This window comes from Bos mutus, chromosome 3 (assembly GCF_027580195.1).
Source record: "Bos mutus isolate GX-2022 chromosome 3, NWIPB_WYAK_1.1, whole genome shotgun sequence".
NCBI classification, from domain to species: Eukaryota; Metazoa; Chordata; class Mammalia; order Artiodactyla; family Bovidae; genus Bos; species Bos mutus.
In genome coordinates this window covers 56715525-56732285 of record NC_091619.1, presented here as the reverse complement: position 1 = coordinate 56732285, position 16761 = coordinate 56715525, and the positions used below count along the sequence as shown (strand labels likewise).

At 38.7% G+C, this 16761-nt stretch overlaps 1 protein-coding gene across 2 annotated transcripts; it reads right to left on the bottom strand.

Moving 5' to 3' along the window:
• Positions 1 to 8730: 8730 nt before the first annotated feature.
• On the bottom strand, positions 8731 to 15823 carry C3H1orf52 (chromosome 3 C1orf52 homolog). Of its 2 annotated transcripts, XR_011463685.1 has the most exons (4): positions 15506 to 15823; positions 14676 to 14874; positions 9647 to 9795; positions 8731 to 9244 (listed from the first exon to the last, which is right to left on the bottom strand). XR_011463685.1 is itself a non-coding variant. In XM_005888443.3 (3 exons), the coding sequence occupies exons 1-3, from the start codon at positions 15779 to 15781 to the stop codon at positions 9171 to 9173; spliced, it is 549 nt and encodes a 182-aa protein (XP_005888505.1). In that variant the 5' UTR covers positions 15782 to 15819; the 3' UTR covers positions 8731 to 9170. The 2 variants fall into 2 exon arrangements, 1 of the variants encoding a protein (XP_005888505.1); XM_005888443.3 differs by lacking the exon at positions 9647 to 9795 and having other exon boundaries at positions 15506 to 15819.
• Positions 15824 to 16761: the final 938 nt, after the last annotated feature.

Genomic DNA, 16761 nt, shown 5'->3' with positions numbered 1-16761 from the left:
TCAAGAGGTTAGGAGCATTAATTCAAACTGAACTTACATATGACTCTGTATTGAGTTCTTACTCGCAAAAGTAATTCTGTAATCAAATACTACAACCAAATACTTAATTACAAAGATCTTTATCTTATGGTTATTTATAGTGGTGAAAAATATGGAAATATTTATAACAAAATAAAAAAAATAAATAACATTTAAAAAATTAGGTCTTTGAAGAATTCTTAATAGAATTGATAATGTTTAATGTTAAGTAAAATATGGGATATCCATATTATTAAGATCATGTACACATATGGATAGGAAAAAAACTCTAAGAAAATACTGTATATTAAAATGTTAACAGTGTATTTCTCTGCCAAAAGTGATTTCTATTTTATCTTTGTTTTTTCCAGATCTTCATTATAATACGTATGTACCATTTTCACAATCAGAAAAAATTTTAATAAATATTACTGTTATAAAAAATTGTATCTAACATGAATGTTATGACAATGAATTAAAACAATATGACAAATTAATTATTGCTATATTTTTGGTGTAAATATTGTTCCTGCCCTTTAAAAGATTGAAAAAAAACTACTATTACTTCGTAGTAAAAAAAAAGTTTAAAAGTTTTGTTTTCTGTTCTTCTGAAACACATGGACTTTTTCTCTTACTTTTGGCACCTAAGTGAGGAAATTGAAAATCTATTCTCCAATTTACTGTTTTACATGGACAACACATTCTCAAAAGTTAGTGCAATAAAGTTGTAATTTCTCTTAGAACACTAACAGCAACAACAACAAAAATCTGTTCTCCATCATTGTTTATCACATTTTCACAAATCCCAGTTGGAAAAATTAGTTGAAATCATGGCAAATGCTAAGAAAATCTAGTCCTCCTTCAACAAATTCTCCTGGGCTTAAAAAGAAAAAAAGTTAACATTAGGCTATGTGATTTTAAAAAACCTCCAGGGCAAAAGACTAAATTAGGAACTCTAACTGGCAATCCTATTTCTTTAAAAAAACTCCAGAATCTTTTTTGTATAGTTGAAGCAGCCAGGTTTGGGGGAACCTCCTTCATGCTGTAGTGGTGACTTCCAAGTGCTTCAGTTCACAATTAAATCACTTACATCCAGACAGTCTGCAATCCCAAGTAAACTCTTCTCCCAGGTGGCAGCTTGGTGTTAGAGAAAAAAGACCTTGACAATTCACAATCACCCTACAAATGTAAGGGCTTATTATCTTTCTTCACCAACTATGGAGCAGTCTAGAGAAATTAACCCTCTCATTTGTTAGCCTCAATAACAGGCTTTAACAGATCTGCAGCCTTGGATGGCTCAGATAATTGTTCTAATTAGTTTGGTATGGAGGGAGGCAGGGCCTCAAATAATTAAGCCTAAATTAAAAGAAAAAAAAAGCAAAAAGTTTATGCTTTGATGGATTTGACATATGGATTCCAGATGTTATGGAAGAAATTTTACTGTTCAGAATTTTAGGCTACTTTTTGTAGTTAAGAGAGGACTGGAGGGGAAGGCCTGAAGGCAGAATATGGGGAAAACAGAACATGTACGTATGAAATCTAGAAAAATGGTACAGATGAACCTATTTGCAGAGCAGAAATAGAGACACAGATGTAGAGAATGGACGTGTGGACATAGAAGGGGGAAGAGGGGACGAATTGGGAGAGCAGCATTGACATATATATGCACCACCATGTGTAAAATAGATGACTAGTGGGAAGCTGCTGTATAGCACAGCAGGCTCAGCCTGGTGCTCTGTGATGACCTCGAGGGCTGGCATGGGCGGGGAGAGGGGATGACAGGGAGGCTTAAGAGGAAGGGGATATATGTATACATACAGCTGATTCACTTTGTTGTAAAGCAGAAACTAATACAACATTGTAAGGCAATCATATTCCAATTAAAAAAAGAGAGAGAGAGGTTTCATTGATTCTGTGTGTGTGTGTGTGGCTGTTTCTCCAGATTGAAAACTAGCAAAAACCAGCAACAGGGTCTTAAAGTCTTCCTGGTGCGTGCGCGAGTAATTTCTGAGTTGGCTTGCCTATAGCTTTGCTGGCAGACAAGTCACCTCCTTAGTGGAAGTGAGTGTTATTTCAATGCAGTTTTTCTCAGGAATTCTAAATTTAAACTCCACAGTCAGCTGGCAAAGGTTGCTAGAATTTTGGTCCTATTTAGAAATGGAGACAGGTAATTATGCCAGGAATAGAGGTGTACTTTTACTTCAATGATATGCACCAAATCCTCCATTTCTTCTCCTTTTCCAGAAAATGGTAAACACAGGGAAAGGAACAGGAGTTCCACATCCTGGGTACCAAAATATTACAGACGCACAGGAAATGACTTTTCAAATCCAGCCTATAACCCTCTCATTTCGTGGGCTTGCTTGTAAGCCGAGAAAAGAGTGGTAAGATCGCAGAGGAGACATTCCTAGGTTCTGAGAAGGCTGTACCGGGGGGGCTTTCCCATGCCCTGGTGCTTTGACTCTAAACTCAAGCCATAATTTGAAATGCTAGAGAAAGGCCAATGAAATTTGAAGCAAAATTTGTGGTTTAAAGCTATCTATCTGGCTTTGCTAAAAAAAAAAGAAAAAAGAAAAAAGTAGACTTTGAAAAACAAGTGAAAAGCTAAAATATATTTTTGGAGCAAGAGGTGTTTATTCTCAGACCTATTACTTTAAGACTGTCAATTAAAAATACCCCAACTATGTGATAAGTGAGTGACTGTAGCTCAGATGGTAAAGAATCTGCCTGCAATGCAGGAGACCAGGTTTGATCCCAGGGTCAGGAAGATCCCCTGGAGAAGGGAATGGCAACCCACTCCAGTATTCATGTCTGGAGAATTCCATGGAGAGACCATGGGGTTGCAAAGAGTCAAACATGGCTGAGCAACTTTTATTCATTCATGTGATAAGCTACCAAATTATTGAATTATGCATCAATCCGCCTAAAACATTCATGCATTGACTTTCCTTTTACATTTATCTGATCCATCTGAAAGATGTTTCTGGTGTATTAAACAAATGCTGGGCTTCTGGTTAGTGAACTAGTTTCATTAATTTTCCAAGACTTGTATTCTGAATGCCTTCTAGGGCTAAGACATTCTTTGACTCAAATACTCACCAATCAATCTATTGACTCCAGTGCAGTGAGGAAAGGGCCTGGAGCCGGACTGCCTGCCTTCCGCAGCTCTCCCACCTTCAGCAGATCACCTAAACTCTCTGTATGTCAGTTCTCTCCCCTGAAAAGTAGGCCTAGTAATAGCACCTACCTCATCAAATTCAATGAGTTACTAATACATGGAAAACACCGGGAACAAAACCTGGCACATAATAAATACTCAGTAAATGTTGGCTATTTGTTTAGTACTGAGCATGGGGAAAAACAACATACAGGTCCAGATACAGGGATAAATAGAACAAGCTGAATAAAGGAGGGGATAATTGAACTGCTTCTTGGAGGGAAAGAGGGGGGTTTGCTAAGTAGATAGCGAAGGGCCAGGCCAAGCAGATGGTACAAGTGAAGATACAGAATGATGAAACTGAAGAGGGTATCTGGGGGACTATAAATGATTTAGTAGAGCTGGATTAAGAGAATGAGGGGGAAGAACCCTCAGTATTTGCTGACCAAACTCATGTGATGGGAAGTAAGGCAGAGGACAGATTTCTGGGTTGATGGTGATGCCATTAAGCAGAAATCAATTATAGGAGGTGGTGTGGGTTTTGACTCAGTGTATTGGGTTTTGGACATACAGTGTATGAGGGGCCTTTGAGACCCAAGCAGAAGTGTACAATTGCATGCATGAAACTGTGCAGGAAATCATTAGAGTGTTACTCATTTGGGGTAGCTATGAACTTGGCTGACATTGTCAAGAACCAGTGTAAAGAAGAGAACAATGTAGGGTACACTGGCATCTGAGAGCAGCTGAAAGAGAGGGAGCCAGAGAGAAGAAAAAAAGAGAACCAGGAGAACATGGGCCCTTAGAAGAAATCAGAGGAGTAAAAAGAGTTTCACATCAGTTAGGACGTTTTTGATTGAAAATGACACCAAACTTAAACTTGTTTAAATTCTCAAGATTTTTTGGCTCATATGACCGAAAACACAAGCCTCAAGAGGATCACCCCTAAAATTTGCTGTGTGATGCAGGGAGCTCAAGCATGGTGCTATGTGACAACCTAGATGGGTGGGATGGAGTGGGATGAGGGAGGAAGATTCAGAAGGGAGGGGACATATGTAGACCTATGGGTGATTTATGTTGGTGTATGGCAGAAACCAACACAATACTGTAAAGCAATTGTCCTCCAATTAAAAATAAATTTAAAAAAGAAAGGGTGCAGTTTCATCAAAAAAAAAAAAAGGATCACCCTTAAGCCTGGGTGAGGAATTCCTCTTACCTTCTTATCATCAACACTCTGAAGTTATATTGATATATTGAGTGCCTACTATGTGCTGGTACAGTTCTAGTTAATGAACAAAACAGACAGAATTCCTCCTCTGCACATACACATGCTTCTTGGTATCTTTTTTTTTCCTCTCATTAAAATGAAAATCAGATCAGTTCAGTCGCTCAGTCATGTCCGACTCTTTGCGACCCCATGAACTGCAGCACGCCAGGCCTCCCTGTCCATCACCATCTCCCGGAGTTCACTCAGACTCACGTCCATCGAGTCGGAGATGCCATCCAGCCATCTCATCCTCTGTCGTCCCCTTTTCTTCCTGCCCCCAATCCCTCCCAGCATCAGAGTCTTTTCCAATGAGTCAACTCTTCGCATGAGGTGGCCAAAGTACTGGAGTTTCAGCTTTAGCATCAATCTTTCCAAAGAACACTCAGGGCTGATCTCCTTTAGAATGGACTGGTGCCTTAAATTGGGAAAACTATCTGTGTGGAGGGAGATGAAGAGAAAAAATTTTAGAATATAATGCAAAGTTCAAAACACTTGCTGGAAACGTAACACCTTTTTGTAGGAATGTCTGAACTTCTATACTAAGTGATAATGGAGGGGTGAATGCAGTTCACTATGGACATAAAACTCTAAAATCCAAAATATCACAAATGATACATTTTAAAGCCCAGTGTGGATTTAAATTAGTCAAAGCTCTTATCATAGTTGCTGAGTTAAATTCAGGTACCTATGAAAATAATTACATTTTTCAAATATCTCAGTGGGTCTTTGTTTCTAACTGAATTGTATGGCAATATGTTTTATATATAGGTCATGTCTAAACCTGTATTGCTACATTTACATTTAAATTAAAAGTATATAGTTTACAATAAAAGGAGACCTCAGTCTTTATATCCAATTAAGCACTGTAAATTTCTCAAATTTCTCCAGTGCCTTAGTTCATTCAGACACTTGTCACTATTTGGACTACAGCAACCAGCCTTTCTGACTTGACTTGCATCCTACGTATCTGTCCTCTCCATGGCCGAGAGGAGCTTTCATCCAAAATGAAGATGAGTCCTTTATTCTTATAATGCCTTGCACTATAGTTACTCCATAAATTTTGCATGAAATGGGATGCAGCTTCTAGCCTGAGCTCTGAAGCTAAGTTCTGGTGCATTTATGGGTATATTGTTTCATCTTGCTGGGTCTTTCATTCTCTAATTTAGAATTTATAAAACCTACTCCATTAGGTTTTTGGCAAATAAAATACTACTATATGATTGAACTTTGTGAATTCAAAAGCACTACACAGCATTAGGGTTAAGATTAGAAGCAAGTCCAAGTTAGTATTTTAATGGCTAAAAAGAAGGGTCATTTTCCTCAGTAATGATCTTTGATTCCAGTTAGAATGTTTTTCATAAAAATCTATAAAGTTATTTATACTTTGAGTTTTAAAATATGGCCCCAAAAAGCTTAGTTCTTTTCTCAAAATTCCTTCTTTGCCCAAATGAAGTCCATGCCTGATGTAACTTAACGTACTCATCTTAAAGATGAGGAAACAATCAGAAACATTAAGTGACTTGATTTCTAAAACAGAAGCAACTTGAATAAAGGGTTTTTCTAATCTTCATGGATTTTTAGATCCTTCTCCACTGGGTGTTTGAACCAAATAGCTCCTTATCTACATTACCCACATGGACTCTTAAACATGTTCCCAGGGCATTTCTGAAGGGGAGAAAAAAGGAAAAAAAAAAAAATCTACTCTCTGATGTGGTGGTAGATTTAGAGAGGGAAGTGAAAAGTCAATTTTCCAACCAGGAATATTTCTACAGGTGAAGCAACCCATAAGCAAGCTCCTTTCCCCTTCAGTTACTTGGCTGTATTTTGAAAAGAAACCTGAGATACCATAAATGGCTGAGTCAGACTGCTCTAAAATCTCAATATTTAGCCTCCTTCTTCCTAAATTCTTTCCCCTTCCTAAAACTGGTTTGTTTTTATGGTTGATATTCCATTATATATACGTACTACTTCTTTATCCATTCATTCGTTGAAGGACATCTAGGTTGCTTCCATGTCCTGGCTATTGTAAATAGTGCTGTGATGAACAGAGGTTCATGTCTTTTTGAACTATGGTTTTCTCAAGATATATGCCCAGTAGTGGGATTTCTAGGTCATATGGTAGTTTAATTCCTAGCTTTTTTTTAAAGGTATCTCCATAATATGTACATTACCATGTGTAAAATAACGTGGGAAGCTGCTGAATAACACAAGGAGCTCAGCCTTGGTGCTCTATGACACCTAGAGGATGAGATGGGGGTGGGGTGGGAGGGAGGCTAGAGAGGGAGGAGATATATGCATACTTACAGCTGATTCATGTACCGCAGAAACCAACAGAACATTGCAAAGCAATTATCCTCCAATTTAAAAAATACTAAAAAAACCTTTTTATTACAAAAACAAAACCAAAAACTGGTTTGACCTGTACTCACATAGGTCACCCTCATGGCTCAAATGGTCAAGAATCAGCCTACACTGCAGGAGACCCAGATTCTATCTCTGGGTTGGGAAGATGCCCTGGAGAAGGGAATGGGTAACCCACTCCAGTATTCTTGCCTGGAGAATTCTATGGACAGAGGAGCCTGGTGGGTTACAGTCTGTGGGGTTGCAAACAGTCGGACTCGACAGAGCAACTAACACTTTCATTTTTTTCACTTTCACATAGGTGCACATCTGCCATCAGTCGCTTAATAATCTCACAAGTGTAATAACTACTTGTCCTATAGATAAAATATTAGAACATTCGCCTCCTCCAAGAAAAAGCTGTGTTTGTTTCTCACCTCCCCCATTCTGCTACCTTCTAGATAGGAAGCTCAAGGAACCACTAAGGACTGATCTAGTGATCCTTTGTTCTCCATCACAAACTGAATAATGGAAGTTAGGAGTTGAAACAGTAAATGATAAAAAGAGGTTAAAAAGATTTTCAGACACTGGCTTGGTGGGCATTTTTCTGTAGTTTGTTTTCATGATAGTTCTTTAAACCTTTTATTTCAGTATCTTCTGAGATATCTGTTCCATCGATGCATGAATTCTGACCATAGACTTTTCCAGACTTGGGAATCACAACCTTGTAATTCCCATTTGTCACATGGGACTTATGTTTTGCCAGGTGATGTCACTCCCTGGTACATGATACCATTGCCCTCCTAGTTATTCAGGCACAAAGACTTCAAGCAAAAGGATTCATGCTGTATCATTCAACTTTGGAATTCAGATAGTTATCAACCTAGAGAATAAACAGCTGTAGAATTGGATTTTTAAGTTTAAGATACTGTGGAAGCTATCACACTCACGTCCCTTCCTCAATTCACAAAACACTGTGACTAGCATCCTTTTAACGACTTTTACAAACTTTAATCTACTTCATCTATGCTCTCAACAAATTTTATAGTTTTTTGAATGTTGGTTTTCAGTATAGAGGAAAATATTCAGACTGGGGATTTTTAAAAACTCAATAAAGTCCTATAACTCCTATCTTTTAAAAGGCATAAGAATCATGGAAAGACTGATGGAGTACATAACCTTTCCTTTTTATGTTTCAAAATGTTATAAACAACTGCACTGCATTTTGGACTGTGTAAGTCAAATCTAAGGTTACCATCTCCCTAAATACCCCTCGTTGATTTTATTATCATATGCAGAGCATTAAAATAGGAGCTGCATAAAGAAAACACATAGAAGTAGGGTTACCAGATAAAATAGAAGAGGCTGTTATATTTGAATTTCAGATAAACAAACTTTTAGTATAATTATGTCCCAAATATCACATATACTAGAACATCAATTGCTTATTTAAAATTCAAATTTAACTGGTTGTGCTATAATTTCATTTGCTACATCTAGCAACTTGTAGAAGATCCTTATCTCTGGCAAGCTTACTATTTAAGAGGCAAATTAACAAAAGATCATAACATAAGGTGTATGTGATAAGTGCAGTAATATAACCAGGAGAGGAGATCTCCCCTGATTACCACAGAAGACTACCTGGAAAATATGGCAACTGCAGTTCCTAAAAGATGACTAAATGCAGATTGCCAGATATGTGGTTTAGTGTGATTTCCAGAGTTCAAGTGTTCTGAGTTAAATCCCAAATCCACTGCTCACTAGCTGTGTAACCTTGGATAAATTAATCTCTATTATAAAATGAGGCTACTAATACCTGCTTTATTAGGCTACAGATCAGAGATAATACATGCACAAAGCACCTAGAACACGGGAGGCACTTCCAAAATGGAAACAGCCACTATGAGAAGGTCACATGGCAAAAAGGGTACTTGTCACAGATATTCAAATGTTAATGTTATGCAGTAATATCGGTAAATTTATTTCCATGATCTATTTACACTGTACAAACACTGTTGAAAAGCACCCTACAAGATCACAGTACATTACAATATATTTACTTTAAAAATATACTCCTTTATAAAAGGTTCATAGAACACTGGCATGTCAACTTGGGATGAAACTCAAAGCATGTCACCAATTCTGCGGTAGCAAGAATGCTTCCAAGCATTGTCAATTACACAATCACAAGTCACCATTTCAGTTTTAAATACATATTTTTAAATAAAAAATGAATTCTACAGTGGAAAGTTCCGGCAAGAATACTCATTAGTTAATTAACATATATTTTCATGGAGATGTTGTTTCATAGTAATTTACAGTATCAACTTAATTTGCCAAAAAGACCCATTTCAACAAGTTTTGCAGTCCAAAGATTCTTGTCATTCTTGTCTATTTTTTCTTCTTTGTTGGTTCTCCCAGTTCTATTTTGCGCTTCTTAGAAGTATGCTCATCTTTTTCATCATCTTTAAATAGGAAAGGAAGAGTTTCAATCAGTAACTTTAAAAAAATATTAAACATTAAAATTTCATTGACTATAACAAAATCATCATCCTCAACTAATGTTTCTTTCAAAGTTTTCCAATAAAAATAAAAACTTAAAGGTAGCTGACAGTAAGAAAATCAAATTTGTTCTGATAAAGCTATTCTCAAATATTCTACAGTATATACATGGTGAATATTTAATACATAATCTACATGTTAAAAATGGGATATTTTCTGTTGTTTTTTTACAAAAGAAGATGTCAATTTTACCATGACATTATTTAAGTGACTATCTGGTAGTCTTTCCCTTCTAATCTGCCTTCTCTCTCCCACAAACAACTCCCCTCCCTATTTCATCTCCCCATCCCCACCCCCACACTTACTTTTTGAAGTTAAAAAAGCACTCACAGGTAGATGTTTCACTGAAACTGTATTTTCAATTTTGTCCTATGTAGGTAGTTCTACTTTCTCCCCCATTCCCAGGAGAGTCAGAATATTCCAATGGCAAGACAAAAACAGGCTTCTTCCCCCCCTTCATATTATGGAGAATTGGGAGAGGGGAGGGGAGAAGAACCTCAAATTAAAACCATGTTCTTTACACTTTTCGAAAATGTTATTAGTATCTGTAGTCACAGAAAATTTCTAATAAATAAAAATATTGTAAAATCTGAAACAGTGGACCCTTTTATTCAATTAAAACAATCCAGCTACACATTTCAACAAAATACAGGATAGCACAGAGCAGCTGTTAGTTTCCACCCTTGAACAAATGTGTGGCATTATTTTAAGAACTCCACACAGATGGAATAAAGTACACGTAGGAGATATTATGATTTATAAAGTACAAATTTATTTTAAGCACATTACTGAATTCTTTGTACTTTATTTCTCAATCAAGAGATACTCAAAGTTCAATAACTACCCATGTGGTAGCCTATAAAAAAATGTTTTGATGCTGAAAGGGGACTTCCTATTAAAAAATCTGGGAAGCCAACTGATATAGAACACAGACTCTTTTTTTCCAACTTCCCTTTTATTATTAACAGTCAAGAGAACAATGCCAATGTCACTGTTATTACTCAACACTTCACATTTACAAAATGACTTTACAGTCATTTTTACATGTTATTTTTTGATATTCTTCTGATAAAGACTGAGGAGTTCTGTCACTACTCTTTTTTTTAATTGGATTATAGTTGACACATTAGTTTCAGGTGTACAACATAGTGATTTGATATTTTTATACATTATGAAATGATCACCACAATAAGTCTAGTTATCACCTGTCACCGTACAGAGTTATTACAGTATTATTGACTATATTGCCTATGCTGTACATTACATCCCTGTGCTTTAACTTATTTTATAGCTGGAAGTTTGTACCTCTTAATCCCACTCACATATTTCACCTGTCCCCTAACTCCTTCCCTTCTGGCAACCACCAGTTTGTTCTCTTTATCAAGGAGTCTGCTTCTGTTTTGTTTGTTCATTTGTTTTTCGGATCACAAACTCATTATGGGAAAAATAAACTTAAAATTTTAAGCCGGGACTTTCCTGGTGGTCTAGTGGTTAAGAATCTGCCTTGCAATGCAAGGGATGTGGATCAGGGAACTAAGATCCCACCTGCCTTTGAGCAACTAAGCCCTCACATGGCAACTACTGAGCCCATGTGCCCAACTAGAGTCCAAGCGCCACAAAAAAAAAGATTTTGCATGAGGCAACTAAGACCCAACTCAGCCAAACATAAATAAATTAAAACAAACAAACAACCCCCCCCCCCAAGCCTTCAATTCCCTTCCGATAACTACCAAATTCAGAATATTTCCTTTGTTGATATGGACAATAATTAGTATCAAAGCAGGTAATGCATCTTCAAAACCAGCCAAGGTCTTTGTTTTTTAATTGGATTTTAATTATCACCATGCCTGACTTTTGAGATTCTTTTCACTAGTAATATAAAAATTGAAATTACTTTTAAACTCTACTAGAAAATGCACTGCTAACATATTCTAAAAAGATGATCCTGAGACACTTCTGCTTTTAGTCTGTCACTACAAATACACTTACTGAATAACAAGAAAAACAAACTACTGAGGCTAGAAAAATAACTTCCTACCAGTTGCTGAACAGAAGAGCTAATGCCATCTAGTGATATAACAAGGCAATGCCTTAGGGAAAAAAAAAGAAACTTGAAGTGTCTAATCAACTTTACTGAGTTTCTTACTCTGTGCTATATACTACAGATGCACTAGTAAGGAAGCAGTTGTTTTATATGGAATTCACATCACTTGAAGCAAACAAGTTTAAATTATTGACAGAAACTAACTTTATAAATTCTTTAAACAAATGCTGGTAAGTAGTAAGGCTCTGTAACGAGTTCTGAATTTTTCCCAGCTTCTTCTATCTAGAAGGAGTTAACTGGTAAAAAGACGCCAAAGGGCAGAAAATGAGAAGAAAAGTAAAATCAAAGTTATCTGATAATCTAAAAAATGAGATAATTTAAGAGTGTGGAACTTCTAATACAAGATATTTTATGAATTTTAAAAAAAGCTAAAAAAAGATGATGGGAAGTTGACTTGTTAACATGGCACAGGAGACTAAAATGGCAAAAATCACTTCTAAGAAGGAAGGTATTTATTACAAAAAAAGGATAGTTATACTCAACAACCAACATCGAAGTCAGAATTGAAGATTTCAGTATTATCTTTCAATCTCATAATCCAGCTTTAAGCTGGCTGAGCACTGGGATCCTTTTGTGTTTTGACATTGCCAACATCCACTTCCTAGTGGAGGGCCATCCTGTGATCAAAAGGTCAGAAATTATCATGGGACTAGCAGCATTATCTGACACATATTTTCTTCTATCTGAATTTAAAAGGCAAGCTGGAAAAAAAGATAATTCTTTCTACTTGTTTGTCCTGGTATATAAGCCTAGGCTTTTCCACACAGGAACAAAGATAGACGAACACCAGCCTATTGACACCCCGGATTGAATATCAACTCTAATGGCCTTACTGCCAATTCTTCCCACAGGAGAACTACTCCTCAAGCACTCTGGCTTGGAAAACATCAAGAGACTAAACCCCAATTTAATAAAGCATCATTTCCATTTAAAAATCTGATTCCTATTCTGTCTCTTCCTACTTGTGTGAAGCTAGGCAAATTCTTTAAGCTGCAACTGTTTTCTTGTCTACAAACAGTAATAACAAATGTACTAACTCTGTACTAGGTTGCTATGAGTAATAAACTAGAAAACTTATGTAAAAGTAGTATTTTAGAGCTTGGCATTGTCTAGTTTTGTGACCTTGGACAAGTCACATAAGCTTTCGTTTTGACATTTCCCTAATGGTTTCACAGGGGTTGTAAGGATTAAACGTAATTTATGCAAAAGTGCTTTTTATTAACTATATAAAACTATTATAAAATATGAGGCTTTTTAAATGTCCACTTCATTTGGCATCTCCAAAGAGATGCCATTTACTGAAAATATGCCTTCACTAGTGATTTCTAATTCACACCAGAAGTCATGAAAGAAATGGAAAAACCAGGTAGAATCATAACTGGAGAGTAATATCTTTTATAGTAAAAAAAAAAAAAAAGAAAGAGAATATACACTGCAGAGTGTATACTGCATTTAACTGTTCATCTCTTTAGGGTTAGTTAAAACTGTTTCTTTAATCTTTCTTTGACTTTCATGATCTTGATACTTTTGAAGACTCAGCTCATTCTTTTGTGGAATATCCTTCAATTTGGATATGTTTGCGTTTGACAGGAATGTCACCAACGTGATGCTGTGTTCAAGTGACACTCAGTTTTGATTTGTCCTATTACTTACGATGTTCAATCACTTGATTAAAATTGTGTCTTCCAGGCTTCTCTACAATGAAGTAACTCCAAAATAAAGTTACTGTTTTTTTCCATTTGGAATTGACAAGTATTAATTTTGTGAAAAGATACTTTAGATCTGAATAAATATCCTATTCCTTAAAAAACGCAAACAAACAAAAACTGGAGTAAGACCTTCTACCAGTTTGTTACCCTTTCTCTCACAAGAAAATTCTCTACAGTTATAAAGGAGCTAAGTAAAGTAGCACTTGTATTATGGGAAGATCAGAAATTTGTTTAAGAAAACGGCACACTCTTCCATAAAAATGACAGTCAAAAATATTTAGTCCAATAATCCATTAAATACTTAAAATGTACTACAAATGGAAATACAAACATAAATAACCCCTGGATCCTGGTATTTAAGAAACTCATTTTTATAAAGGAGACAGACTTATGAACAAACAGCACATAAAAAAAGTGGTAAGTGCCATCCATGGGAAGCCCAGGTGGCTCAGTGGGTAAAGACTCCACCTGCCAATGCAGGAGACACAGGAGACTCAGGTGGGCAAGATGCCCTGGAGAAGGGAATGGCAACTCACTCCAGGATTCCTGCCTGGGAAATCCCGTGGACAGAGCAGCCTGGCAGGCTACAGTCCATAAGGTTGCCAAGAGTTGGACATGAAAAAGAGTGGAACATGACTGAGTGACTGAGCATGCACATGCATGTGAGACAGGGTACAGAGGAACAGACATTTAACCACAGACTAAGGTGAAACATGTATGGAACATTAAAGGTATGGAACCATTACACAGCTTGGTCTATTCAGTGCTGAATTTTAAGATCTTAGGAGCAACCCCCTCTAGTACTTTCGCCTGGAAAATGCCATAGACAGAGGGGCCTGGCAGGCTACAGTGCATGGGGCTGCAAAGAGTCAGATGCAACTGAGCACATAAACTACTACAAGGGGGCCATGTGAAATGAGGGAGAGAAAAAGGCAGTCTATCACAGAGGACTGCTGCTGTGAAGGGTTTTAAGCAAGTGAGGCCAGAAGGTGGAGTGGGTAAAAGTATGGAAGCAGAGATTACTGAGATTACTTATGACTCCTTTTTCCTATTCTAACTACCTAACACTTAAAATCCAAGCAAGAGATGGAATTACAATATTAGAACTAAGGCAAGACAACTAAGTCATTATCTTACTACTATTTTTAATCATTATGTATTAACGGTAAGAAATTCATTTTGTGACACTAATTTTAGCTCTAAAGCACAACTGCTTTGATATAAAGTAAAACCTTCACCACTTCACAACTGTGATTACAACAAAGAGTTTATGAAGTAACTCACGTTGCTCTAACAATAAGACATCATATATCACATATAATGCTGGTTGAGATATCAAAGATTTCACTTTAAATCCTGAATATTTTATGACCTTTCTCAAAAACAGAGCAAAAGATATCCAAAGACCATCATAATCAGTTTAACTCAATAGATTTAAATTTCATTCATTAAATATCTCGTTCTTTTAAAATTCATCACAGGGATCAAAAGGTATTACCACTGGAATCTGACATTCCTTACCTGATTCCACTGTCTCTTCCCCTTCTGGTAGAAGCCTAGCTTTCTTAGCATTCTGTGGGGCATCATCACCATTGTCCTCATATATGTTAGACCATTTTATTGCCATATCCAGCTCTGGAGGGGGAGGTTTCTTCTCTGTAGAGTAGGTCTCCGGAGGTGGTACATAGTGTGACTTCCATATTTTGAATTCCTTTGGAGGCTGTTAAGCAAACACATTAAAAGCACTGTGACGAACCGAGGTTTCTATAATCGATGTGGGCACATGCAACTCCCTGCCGTTCGCTTACTATTCAGGTTGACTTTTTTTTTTAAGGTTTAAAGACACATTTTTCCATCAAAATCACAATACTGTTAAGTGAAAAGCCAAAGGGTTCCCTGTACGAATAAAGCTAATAACTTTTAGTTACCAAAGAAGAATCCAGTCTCAGATACTACGCCAAGGCTGACCCCTTCAGGAGGCTGCAGCAGACACTGTCTTGGAGGCAGCACCGCAGGCACTTCGGCGTCAAAGGGAAGGGGTCTCGGGGAGAAGCTGCAGCAGGGGGCGGGGGAGTCACCACCGTTAGTCCTCGCCGCGCGGGGTCAGGGCACCGAGTGTGGAGGTTTGGGTCTCCTCACAAGGGGGTGGGGGCTGCGGGTCCAGTATGACACCCACCAGGCTGGGGGAAAGGGGCCAGGGCTCCCCAGGGCTGGAAGTGGGAGAGGGTGGTGCGGCATCCCGCAGGGCGTGACTGCGTGTGAGGGGCGGACAGCTGGTCCCCAAGACGGGGCTCAGGAGGAAGGGGGCGGAGGCTGGGACCAAGATCGAGAAACGGGGTCGGGGACCTCACCTCCTCTGGAGCTTTGACGACATGCCTCTCCCAGTCTATCTGTTTGTTGAGCGGATTGTAAAGAAAGGCCGGGCGAGTCACGCTCCGGAACAGCTCGTCTGGTCCAGGCAGCCGCTTCTCTGCCTTGTTCCCATAGCCGCCGGCAGACTTCGCTGTATCTTGACCCTTACGACTTGTTTCCTCCGGCTCGCTGTTATCCTCCTCGTCCGAGGAGCCTGAGCTGCTGCTGCCGTATGCCGCGAAATAGCTCAGAGGATCCTTCTCTTCCGCTGCCATGACTGCGGCACCGGTCCGCCCACGGCTCCGCCGGAAACCGGAAGTCACTCCAGGGCCCGCCCCGCAGCTGACCCCGCCCCAAGTCTCGCTGACGGGCCCGAGGTCTGCGCCCCCTGGCGGTTGCGTCGCGTTTTTGCGCCCGGCTTCGGGGACTGAGACTGAAGGCTGGCCGCGCACGTCCCTAAACAGGGAGTTATAATGCTCATTAATGAGAGGCCTTGAAAAGGGACAGATCCTGAGACGGTAGTCTCAACCAAACTTTCAAATACAGTAAGACTTTATTAAAGGCAGAGAAGAGCTGAAAAAATTTCTTTTCACTGCCACCTTAAAGCCCTTGCCCAGTGAGACCGGGATTTCTTCCCGTTTGTACAGCATCTCTTCTTCAAAATAAAATTACTCGTCCCCTCTGTCGTCATGGAAGACTTCTGTGGGTAAGTGGTCAAGCAGAATTCTCTCCTGCTTCACCTCATTCCAGCGCACTCTGAACAACCTTCTTTGTTGGAACTTCTCTTGTATTGCATCACACCACTCCGAGGGATCCTCCAAACGCTATGGCTTCTTACTGTCAGCCTCCTCCGTGCTGGCTTTGCTCTGTATGGCCCTTAAGTGTTGATGGTTCCCAACGTACTATACCATCGTTCAGCAACACCTACTAACCAGGTGTTACAGAGTTGCAAGTCAGATCAGATCAGATCAGATCAGTCGCTCAGTCGTGTCCGACTCTTTTCGACCCCATGAATCACAGCACGCCAGGCCTCCCTGTCCATCACCAACTCCCGGAGTTCACTCAGACTCACGTCCATCGAGTCAGTGATGCCATCCAGCCATCTCATCCTCTGTCGTCCCCTTCTCCTCCTGCCCCCAATCCCTCCCAGCATCAGAGTCTTTTCCAATGAGTCAACTCTTCGCATGAGGTGGCCAAAGTACTGGAGTTTCAGCTTTACCATCATTCTTTCCAAAGAAATCTCAGGGCTGGAATG

Bases quoted from the DNA above. Each gene is read 5' to 3' on its own strand.
- C3H1orf52 (XM_005888443.3), bottom strand. From the start codon at position 15,781: ATGGCAGCGGAAGAGAAGGATCCTCTGAGCTATTTCGCGGCATACGGC. The intron at 14,875-15,505 runs GTGAGGTCCCCG...TTTGCTTAACAG, and splicing joins TCGTCAAAGCTCCAGAGGAG to CCTCCAAAGGAATTCAAAAT. The intron at 9,245-14,675 runs GTAAGGAATGTC...TCCTATTTAAAG, and splicing joins GGAAGAGACAGTGGAATCAG to ATGATGAAAAAGATGAGCAT.